This window comes from Megalobrama amblycephala, linkage group LG12 (assembly GCF_018812025.1).
Source record: "Megalobrama amblycephala isolate DHTTF-2021 linkage group LG12, ASM1881202v1, whole genome shotgun sequence".
In the NCBI taxonomy this organism is placed as follows: Eukaryota; Metazoa; Chordata; class Actinopteri; order Cypriniformes; family Xenocyprididae; genus Megalobrama; species Megalobrama amblycephala.
In genome coordinates this window covers 12,677,701-12,689,821 of record NC_063055.1, presented here as the reverse complement: position 1 = coordinate 12,689,821, position 12,121 = coordinate 12,677,701, and the positions used below count along the sequence as shown (strand labels likewise).

At 36.5% G+C, this 12,121-nt stretch overlaps 1 protein-coding gene across 1 annotated transcript; it reads left to right on the top strand.

Annotated features, from left to right (window-relative positions):
* On the top strand, nt 1-9,097 carry abhd17ab (abhydrolase domain containing 17A, depalmitoylase b). Its single transcript, XM_048209281.1, has 5 exons — nt 1-381; nt 1,205-1,584; nt 2,627-2,821; nt 4,323-4,502; nt 5,896-9,097. The coding sequence occupies exons 2-5, from the start codon at nt 1,211-1,213 to the stop codon at nt 6,119-6,121; spliced, it is 975 nt and encodes a 324-aa protein (XP_048065238.1). The 5' UTR covers nt 1-381; nt 1,205-1,210; the 3' UTR covers nt 6,122-9,097.
* The last annotated feature ends 3,024 nt before the right edge of the window (nt 9,098-12,121 follow it).

Sequence of the window (12,121 nt, the reverse complement as noted above, 5' to 3'; positions counted from 1 at the left end):
CCTCCCACTTCAAGCGGTAACGCTGTAAGACGCAATGAAGAGTGGGAAGGCTAACCAAAAGCTTTGACTGGAGTGGAAAAAACACAGCTCTATTAGCCTATACCAGCAGATTATTACATGTCAGGACGGTAGCCGGGAGTCAACTCGGAACTACAAACCAGAAACTGAATTTTATTCCTGGAGGGCTCTGCTTTTTGTTCGCGGATGAGACATGTCCTCAGCGGCGTCCATTCCTTTATTTGTTATCTGAGAGGAGTCGTAGCTGACTGGCTAGCTGGCTAACTCCCCCTACCCCCTCACTACGAGCTAGCTACTTAGCGACAGAGGTGTGAAAATATAAAGAAATCCGGCTTTGGCAGGCAGTGGTCAAGAGAACGACACGTATGTGGAAAATATATACATTCATGTGATTGTTAGCAACATATTGTTCGTTTGCAGGTGAAATGAAGTGTACATTTTGAGTTAGCGATGAGCGGGGCTGTTGGGACTGATGTTGATATTTTATTGGAGTCTCTTAAACCGGCAATATCAGACAATATATATTATTTATATTTGTAGTCTATACAGTGTCAGATAGCAGATAGACTATCAGTTTTAAGCTGGCAGGACAGTATAGCTGGGAGATAGGTTTACTGGATGCTTGAGTTAATTCTAGCTAGGTATTACTTATTAACCGTTTGTTTACTGTTGGTTCTTTTTGCCTGTTGAAGCCTTCGTAGAGTGTATAAGAATCTCAAAAAGACAGCTCCGTCATGTTTTTGTTTATGCAAAGGAGCCTGCATGTAGTACATTTTATTTTAAAATAAATAACCAGTTTGTAAATTAGACGTTAAAGTACTTTGTTTAAAGACGTTTGAGAAATACCAATATATTGATTTACAGCCACATGAGATCATATCAGTCGAGAGGGTCGCCCCCCATGGGTGCCGCCATGTTGAGATCACATGACCAGCGGTGGCATATCATAATTATATTATTATAAATAATTAATTATCTAAATATATTATTATTGTTATACAGGGCTCTCAGTCAGTGCTCAAAGCAGAAATCATAATCCTAAACAATGCAAGTTATATAACACAAAACATAGTATACATACTACAGAGCCCAGTTGAAACTGAATAAGTGTTGGGAGAAAAATACGTATAAATGTTTGTGTTGTTGAATATGTATTGATCATGTTCTCTTGTCTTCTCTCTTACAGTTGACAATGAATGGCCTTTCTGTGAGTGAGCTGTGCTGCCTGTTCTGTTGCCCCCCCTGCCCCAGCCGTATCGCTGCCAAGCTTGCCTTCCTGCCCCCTGAACCTACCTATGCCCTTCTGCCCGATCTGGAGGCCGGGCCGGTACCGGCCGGACCCACGGGGACGTCAGGCTTGCGCTCCCGGGGAGGTGGTGGCAGTGGCGGGAGTTCAATAGGGGGTGGGAGTGCCACAGGAGAGGGGCGCTGGAAGCTCCACCTCACAGAGCGGGCAGAATTCCAGTACTCGCAACGGGAACTGGATGCCACGGAAGTGTTCCTGACTCGCTCTAGTCGGGGGAACAGAGTGGGATGCATGTATATCCGCTGTGCCCCCTCTGCCAGGTAGGATGGACGCATTTTTGGATTAGTAATTCTTGCAGGGGCCTTATTTGTAGTTTTCACAATAATATATGTTGAACTCAAAGTGTCACGTTTCCTCTGATGGACCCCTCTTTTCCTCCCAAGGGTCATTTACATTCCTTCATTCTTTTTCCATCTTTCCTTTGTCCCATTTCCTGCTTCCCTCTGCGAGTTTGTCTGCTATCTTCACCCAGAAGCCACTCCTTCCTGGACGCATTCTTTCTTTATCACACGCCACTTTATTCCCACTGTTGTTACTTTTTCCTTTGTTCCTTTATTTCCTCTTTAAGAGTGATTTCCATTGGATGAGTACAGAAGTTTTTGTTGTGCTCGATATTGTGGACGTCTTTTCACAATAGATGTCTTCTCTTCTCTACACAAAGTACGTGTTATTTCGTTTTGAAAACTGATATCAAATCCAGACTTTGTTATTATTAACTAAAGCTTAAAAATCGTTTTCTTTAATTGAAATAAAATGTTGATAGTAGATGGAAAAACTTAAATGAAAAGGAAAAATGTTGCTTTGGCAGCTAACTGAAATAAGTTTATGTTGAAGTACTAAAATTACTAAAACTGAAATAAAAATAAATTAAAGCTAAATAGAAATGTTAAAAAAATAATAAACTAAATGACAATAAATGACTAAAACTAAAATTAAAATGAAAACTAAAAATATAAAAAAAATCATTCAAAATATTAATAAATAAATAATAGCATATAAATAAAATTAAAATAACAATGTTTGATAGCCAACCGTGTTTTTGCCGCCAGATTATTTGAACATGATTCTACACACGTACACACCCATGTTAGTTATGAAACCATTCCCTGCGGCGTATCAAGCTCAGGCTCACTGCAGATGCGCCTACATGCACAGTGATTCAGCGAATGAAATTATAGGTTATTAAGTCTCTTTGTGGATCTGTCTTGACTTAGATGTTGAGTCAGACCCCGAAATAGTGTAATGAGCATACCAGAGAGTGACTTTGTACAACAAATCCCATTTCTCTATCTCCCTCCTCAGGTTCACTGTCCTGTTCTCCCATGGTAACGCGGTGGATCTAGGCCAGATGAGCAGCTTCTATATCGGCCTGGGCACTCGCATCAACTGTAACATATTCTCCTACGATTACTCCGGCTATGGGGTCAGCACGGGGAAGCCCTCGGAAAAGAATTTGTATGCAGACATAGACGCAGCGTGGCAGGCTCTACGCTCAAGGTGAGACAATCAATACCAGGGCACGACCAAAACAACTGCATGTGTAGTAGAGTTTTACAATGCTGCATCCTAATGTATAAATCTGTTTAAAAGTTTGGGGTTATTATGAATTTCTTTCTCTTTTTTTTTTTTTTGAAAGAAATTAATACTTTAATTCAGCAAGGACCCATTAAATTGATCAAAGCTGGCAAGACACTTGATTTGTAATTTCAAATCAATTTTTATTAATCAAAGAATCCTATAAAAAATGTATCAGTTTCCACAAAAATATGAAGCAGCACACCTGTTTTCAATATTGATAATAATAAGAAATATTTCTTGAGCACCAAATCAGCATATTAGAATATTATTATGCTATTAATATTAATATTAGAATAGATTTCTGAAGGATTATGTGACTGAAGACTGGAGTAATGATGCTGAAAATTCAGCTTTGCCATCACAGGAATAAATGACATTTTAAAATATATGAAAATAGAAAACAGTTATTTTAAATTGTAATAATATTTCACAATATTACTGTTTTGATGAAATAAATGTAGCCTTGGTGAGCATAAGAGTCTTTCCATGAAAAAAAAAAAAAAAATCCTACCAATCCCAAACTTTTGAACGGTAATGTATATTAATTGCTATCCTAGATTTTTGCTCAGTTAATATTCTGTTGTGGTATTATTATTTTATTATTTATTATTATATATTATTTTTTATATTATATGCATATTATTTTGTCATAAAAAGTGGTGATTGTGGTGTTTATGCACATTTTCAGTCTTTTTGAGGAATCAATTATAGACAATATGCATTTAAATAATACAAAGGCAAACATAAAGCACATCTTTCTATTATTTTGTCCTTGCTGGCTGCACACAACAACAAACATATTTGATTTGTGAATGACTCTTTTGACCCTGTTTGTTTTAATAGATTGGTCAAAAGCCTCGTATAGTAGTCTTTATCTCATCATGAGTTGTTAATTTGAATCAACAACTCACTCGATTGATTGGAGCATTTCTTGACTTTCTGAACCATAAGTTATCACCTTCGCCATGAACTGAGAACTGTTTCTGTTCTTTGGAGGCTTGTATGATTTAAATTGGTGTAGTTATTTACTGGTTCCTCATTTGACAATATAAAGATACACATTTACAACAGTCTTTTTATTATTATTAAAAACATTAATTAACCTAAAATAGTATTATTTTTGGTTGAGCATTTGTGTTTAATAGCCTATATAGACCTTTCTTAAAAGTGCTAAAAGAATCCTTAAAGAAATCAGTAAGAAACCATTCAATAAACTACATGAATAGAGAACAATTTTCTTTAATCTAGGAATGAGAATGTTCTCAACGTTTGAAAATTCACACTGCACTCAATTTTTTGCCAGCAATCTGCAAATTGTACTGCTCTTAGTGTGAATAGGCTTTGAATTACATTGACATGAGGCAGTTATTTGTTCGGGATATGACATTTAATTAGCTTTTGATTCCTCTCTTTCAAACAGATATGGTATCAGCCCAGAGAATATTATCCTGTATGGACAGAGCATTGGCACGGTGCCCACGGTGGACCTGGCATCACGATATGAGTGCGCGGCTGTAATACTTCACTCTCCTCTCACCTCTGGTATGAGGGTGGCCTTCCCTGACACTAAGAAGACTTACTGCTTTGACGCATTTCCCAAGTGAGTACCAAAAATCATTGGGTTCTAACTTGTACTCGATTATTTTCGTCTTTTCACTGGAGGTTTAATCATCTTTGTTAATAAGCTGATGATTTGCTTGGTCACAGCCAGCACAGATTGCCGCTATTTATGAGTGATTCATTGGGTTTTGGTTTTTGGCAAAAGCTAACAGAGTGTGTTGCGATGTGGATTGCTGACTGAGATTATACTGAGCTTCTTGTTGTGACAGAAAATGGGAATAAGGATTTTTATTCTTTAAGTTTGATTACAATCATTTTTATTGCATTTTGGCTGTGACAGTGGTGTTGTGGAGCTCAGAGGGAGGTTGGCTGTACTCGGTGGGTGGTGTCACTCAGTGCCAGCGTAGTAGAACACATGGTCGGCATACAGCTGCAGTCAAAACCACCACTGTTCTCGCACAAGTGCTGTGTAGTTGTCTGGCAACTGTTTATTTTGCTGGCACCCACATACACACACATGTATACACCAAATGCATCGCACTTGAAAATATAACTTGCCAAGATACATTTTCAAAATGATTTTAGTTACATTGCAAGTTGTTATTGTTGTGGGTATTCATAAATATTTGTGTACGACCTTTCAAAAGCTTGGAGTTAATAAGACCTTTGTATGTTTTTGAAAAAAGTCTCTTAAGCTCACAAAGACTGCATTTATTTGATCAAAAATACAGTAATATTGTAAAATATTATTAAAATTTAAAGTAACTGTTTTATAATATAATATGTTTTACAATGTAATTTATTCCTTTAATGGCAAAGCTGAATTTTCACCATCATTACTCCAGTCTTCCAGAAATCATTCTAATATGCTGATTTGATGCTCAAGAAACATTTCATATTATTGTCAATGCTGAAAAGTGCTGCTTGATATTTTTGTGGAAACTGATTTTTTTTCAGGCTTTATTGATAGTTCAAAAGAACCACATTCAATTTCAATTAGAAATAGACTTTTTTAATGTTACTTTTGATCAAATTCATGCACCCTGCTTGAATAAAAGTATTGATTTCCTTAAAAAAAAAGTCTTACTGACTCCAAACCTTTTGAACACATTACATATTCAGTTATATTAAATTTGAAATATCTGACACAAAAAAACCCAATTTGTGACATCATATTTCAAAGCATAATTTAAATTAAAAATAATAAAAAGGATAGTTCAGACTATAATAGCTTTCTAGTAATGTGCTGTTATCATGCTACTAAAAATGAAGTTGAAGTTGAATTTAATTAATGGTAATTCATTGATCATATACATCAAGTGTGAAATGAGCTATTCGAACTATTAATGATGTTATTTTCATTTACTTTCTGTGTGTGGATTAATGATGCAGTTTTTCCTGACGTAGTGTCTCTTTGTGTGTCCCTTCTTCAGCATTGAGAAAGTGTCTAAAATCACATCTCCAGTGTTGATCATCCATGGGACGGAGGATGAGGTGATAGATTTTTCCCATGGGCTGGCCTTGTACGAGCGCTGCCCCAAAGCTGTGGAGCCGCTGTGGGTGGAGGGAGCCGGACACAATGACATCGAACTGTACAGCCAGTACCTGGAACGCCTGCGTCGTTTCATTGGGCAGGAATTGGCCGCACAACACGCCTAAGCTCTCCTCCTTCTCCCTCTTGTCATCCCACCATCTCCCAGGCCGAGCGAGAGTGAGATGGATGCATCGGTAACTTATCGAAGGCTGCCATTTTGTATGGACAACGTTACTGTCGGCGCAGCTTGACAGATGCTCCACTGCTCAGATTTGTTTTCTTAAGTGTTTTCTTTTTTTCTCCCTCCATTTGTCATCTCCTTGTACACGTTTGTATGTATGTGTGTGCATGGGAGCACTGGGGGGTGGAAGTGGAATTTCTCTGGGGCAAGAATGGATGGATGAATCCCTCTGCCGGATTCAGTCCAAGGAAAAAAAGCCAGACAGAGTCCTGTACCTCCATCCAGACTGTCTTTCTCCATATCTGAGCTTTCATCTGTCAGTTGAGTGGTTCGCTTCTCCGACCTGCTCCCATGATGCCTCAGCCTGAGAGATTTTCACTTCCCACTTTCCCATCAGGCAACCTAAAATAGATCATTCTCAGCACCTGGCAAATTTCCTAGCCTTGCTGACCCTGCTGGATGGAATAAACCGGTTGTTCGGTAGAGGATTTCAGGATTGAGTTTTGAAGCATCCTACACAGGTGCAACGGTGCCCACCTCTGCATCTTCATTCACTCATCTAACCATTTGGCCTTTTCTGGATGGCTCTTGTGGCCAGGTGTGTGGGTCCATTCTCTCTCATGTACCCTGCGGGATGCTGACCTCTATGCACCGATGTTCCCTTTTTATTGAGTTTTTGCCTTTATGTAAAAGATGAGCTTGGGATAAGATGACAACTGATGATCTACACCGCTCCAGGCAGGGGAAAGATCGAATCCTGGGACGTTGGCGTTTGTTCCTAGCATCATCAGTCTATTTTATTTCTCTTTGGTGTCTTTTTCCTTTCTTCTCAGCATGTGAGGGTGTCCATAGCACCCTGAGGTAAAAGAAACTGTGAGGGCTGCTCGCTCATCATATTTCAGTGAAACCACCTCACTTGGGATGACATGATATGGAGTATATTCACGTCCAGATCCATACGTCATGTTTCTGAACTGTTGGGCCAGTAGAAAGATTAAGGTTTTATTCTCTCGTTGGGACTTTCCTAAAGCCAGATCTTCGGCGTAGCATTTCCACATTCATTCTCAAGTAGTTTAACTTTTTAAGTGGGTTTTGGGACAATAAATGATCTAATTGTGTAACAAATAATGCACACGCACACAGTCAGAGATAAAAAAAGAAATTACTTCTGAACCCTGTGGCAATGACACACAACCCGCAACCAGTTTTTCCTGTTTTTCAACTGACATCAAGAATTTTCTATCACGGAAATGTTACTCCTCTCTAGTTGGCGTTTAAATCTGAGGTGAAGCTATAATCATGCATATTTACTCATTATCTCTTGGTTTATTATTTAGTTTTTTAAGCAAATCATTTCAAAGCATAGCACATCATTTAAATATTCCTCTTTATGATTATAAAGGATTTACCTTTGTCTTTCCACGTCAAATTGCTAGTTAGTGGCACATGCTTTATCTATCTAAGTAATGTTCTGACAGCTGGGGGCAGGTTTAAAGATTATAACTAGCAATAAAGGCACAACAATGATGTCATCTACAACCTATTTTTGTGATGTCATCTCTAGTCAAGCTGCTCATGTTCAAAGGGAGTTTGTCTGATATGATGTGGACGCAACTATCAGGTTATCTGATTGATTGTAAAAAGCTTAGAAAAACACTAGTGGTGAATTCAGAGGTGTCTTTCTTGCAGACAAAGTTTTTTTTTTTTTCAACTGTGAATTATCAAGGGAACTTGCTGCTACAGATCTCGATTGAATGGCCTCAATGAAATTAAAGAGCCAAACCCTGAAACCTTTTATTGTTTTCTGATTCATCAAAGGCTACCAAATCTTTTCAGTAAGATAAGAAATCGCTTCCCCATGCTGGCATGATTCATTCCTGCCCTTTTAACACCGTGGGCGGCACAGTCATTCTGGATTTTCACACAATAATTTGTTTAATGAGATTAATTAACTTCAGTGTCTTGTTGGGGTAGGTTTTTGCAAGATGAATATTCCGATTTTATGGTGCCAGAAGATTTCATCTCGCCTCTTTTTTTTTTTTTTTTTTTTTTTTATAAACCTTTATCCATCCACTCCCCTTGGTCTATTCATTTGTTGTCATATGTCATGTTCTGGCTAAACTCACTCCCATTACTGCACAACGCGAAGTGATTATGTATTCCGAAAACAAAACACTGGTTTGTACGTAATTTCCAAAGCCTAATTCGAGCAAATCTGATTCCATGTTTCATCATGTATTAAAGTATGTAATCTGGGGTTGGACACAAAGGGGCTTGTTCGCTCTCTATTCTAACCAAAGATGACAGGTGTTGGATTAGCATTGGCCGCCCACTGCCATTTGTCAGTGCTCAGATGTGGATTGGAGCAGGCGGCGGACTTGGGCTGTTCAGACAGAGCCTGGCCTCACACAATACAGGCTGCTGTTGATGCCGTCGAGGGGAGGTTTTTGTGTGGACTGTTGGTGCGTGTTTACCTCCTGTAAGACACAAGTGTTTGGAGGGCTGAAGCAACACCGACTTGGAGCCAGCATACTGGATGTGGGGATGGAAACAAGAGGGGAGGACTTTGGCTTGAGGAAGTTACCCAGAGACTCCATCCCAACACATTCAGATTCAGCTCTTTTTATTAAGATTTTTTTTTTTTTTTTCTTGTTTAAAGAAAGTAAGTTATAGAAATATCTTTTTAAAACTATCAGATGTATGTACTGTATAACATTGTTTGAGAAGCTTAATCTTGAGGTTTGAGAATCTGTTTTTTTATCTTAATGGATCGGGAGTAAGAGTCATTGGGGTGTTACTGTTCTATCCTTTTATGCATTATTCTAATGTTGTTGTTTTTAGTTTTAAATATGTCTTTTTCCTTTTCCAGAATTAATAATAAAAAAAAGAGATCTTAGAAAATAAAATTATGAATTGATAATTGTTGTAATTCTCTTTTTTGTGAGTGCACACATAATGTATTTAATATTGGTTTTGATACATTTATTTATTATGAATTGGTAATTGTAATTCTCTTGTAACAGCACACATTTTTCTTTTACATATGTATTTAATATTGGTTTTAATACATTTAATTATGAATCGAAAATTATTGAAAACCTCTTCTAACATCACATTTATACAGCAATATATTTAATATTTGTTTTAATACATCAACTTTTAATCCATTACTATATACTAAATATACTTTTAATATATTTTTAGATTTTAATATTTGATATATTTAGTCTTGAACTTGACATTTAATAATTATTATAAATCAGTTCTCTTGTAATATGAAATAGGATTACATTTACATGCTGATATATTTGCATTTATTTTATATTAAGATTTATTTTAAAGCATTTATTTATTTTTGACTTTACAATAAGGTCTCATTTGTTAACATTATTTAATGTATTAACGAACATAAACTAACAATGAGTAATACGTTTATTTCCATAATTATTAATCTTCGTTAATGTTAGTTAATAAAAATCCAGCTGTTCATTGTTTGTTTGTTAGTTCAGTCTTTTAACTAATGTTAACAAATACAACTTTTGATTTTAAAAATGTATTAGTAAATATTGAAATTTAACATTAACGAAGATTAATAAATGCTGTAGAAGTATTGTTTCTTAGTTCATGTTAACTAAAGTAGTTAACTAATATAACCTTATTGTAAAGTGTTACCAATAAATGTAATGTATTTAAACTGAATATATTTATGTATTAATATTCAATATTAATATCTATTTTTCATGTAACGTGCTGTAAAGTCACATTTGCATACAATTATTTCAAATTTATTTTATTACATTTATTTACATTCACATTTAATACATCTATTATATATTTTATTGTTTGATAATTTTTTTATTTAATCTGAATTTGAAATGATGAATTATTAGTTATTGTAAATCTCTTTTCTTGTAACTGCACTCAGGAACATCACATTTATGTGGTGATATATTTTACAGGCTGAGCTGGGCTGAATTTCCCAGAATCCTTGGGCTATAAACATCCTCAAGAATCGTAAAACGATCGTAGCAGCTGACCTGCATATTAAATTGTGATCCTCAACTCCTGTGGCACAGACATTAAGTCCCAACAATCATTGATGAGGCATTTATAATTCAAGGCACAGAGAGAAACATTCTTATGTGTGAGCATGACGGATACCGCTTTTGCCGTTGGCTGTGTTTTGTTTATTCATCATGTAGCTGCATTTGTCTTCTCATCTATGTAGTCGTCTCCTCCAATTCATCAGTAAATGCCAAACCGGTCTCAAGACTCTTCATTTGAATCTTCCTATAGAAAACAAACTAGTACAAGAGTGTATGTGTGTGGGCGTACGGAGAGGAAAGAGTCGCAGAGGATTTCTGCTGCAACAGATGGGTCTTCTTATTATCTGTAACAAAAAATCTCCAATTATCTGTCTCATTTTAATTACTGCCCTGAGAGCTTTGGCATGACCCAGCCTATCGGCAACAGCCACAGTCATCAGGAATTAATACAGCCAGATGGGATTAAAGGCTTTCTGTTAAAGACACATACATGCTATTTCAGAACATGTATGTGGATATGCACACAAACACACTTGTTTCTACAGTCTAATCACACTTGAAGTAATCTCACAATTTGCTTACATTCAAATGCATCATTAGTTAAGCTATTGATACCTGCTGTAGATGTGATATACCAAACACATGGAACATTAATGGGATATTCTGGGTTTACTAAGGCTCAATCTACAACATGTGGTATAAATTGATTTGGACTTGTATTATCTGATTTGGTAACAGTGAGGCATTTTCAATGAAAGTGAATGGGGTAAAGCTGTAGGTTAAGTAAAGTCGGCATAAAAATGGAAGCTGCGATGGTTTTTTCTTCCCTATTGTGACAAATCAGAGTGAAATGGCTTCTCGAACAAAAAAAGGTGTAGGACTTGAATTTATACTCATTTGTTTTGGATTGTTGGATCGTTGTGGTTTGCTATTGCTTGTGAGTGACAGGTTGTCCCGCCTTCGTGCCAGTGAACGTGTCATCAGAGAAGAAAAGTCATTGCAAGCAAGAGGGAGGGGAAGTTATTTTGAATAAAGATTATAAAAAAGTCTTATGAATTATAAAATAATAATGTGCATGCCATGGGTAAATCATTATAATAAATACTACAATATTCCATAAAAATAAGAATGGTTAATTTTTATTTCATGGTGACTTTAACATTAAAATTCTTTTTCCGAAATATACAAATAAACAAGAAGCAATTTATATGTTCAAAATAGCTTGAAAACAACAGTTAGAGGCTTAGTTCACCCAAAAATGAAAATTCTGTAATTTATTACTCACCCTCATGTCGTTCCACACCCGTAAGACCTTTGTTAATCTTCGGAACACAAATTAAGATATTTTAGATGAAATCCGATGGCTCCATGAGGCCTGCATAGGGAGCAATGACACTTCCTCTCTCAAGATCCATTAAGGTACTAAAAACATATTTAAATCGGTTCATATGAGTACAGTGGTTCAATATTAATATTATAAAGCGACGAGAATATTTTTGGTGCGCCAAAAAAACCCCAAAATAACGACTTATATAGTGATGGCCGATTTCAAAACACTGCTTCAGGAAGCTTCGGACCATAATGAATCAGCGTGTTGAATCAGCTGTTCGGAGCGCCAAAGTCACATGATTTCAGCAGTTTGGCGGTTTGACACGCAATCCGAATCATGATTCGATACGCTGATTCACAACGCTCCGAAGCTTCCTGAAGCAGTGTTTTGAAATCGGCCATCACTAAATAAGTCATTATTTAGTTTTTTTTTTGGTGCACCAACTCAATTATTTCAACTAAAATATTAATTTGTGTTCCGAAGATTAACGAAGGTCCTTTAAAGGCTTAGTTCACCCAAAAATTTAATTTCTGTCATTAATTACTCACCCTCATGTCGTTCCACACCT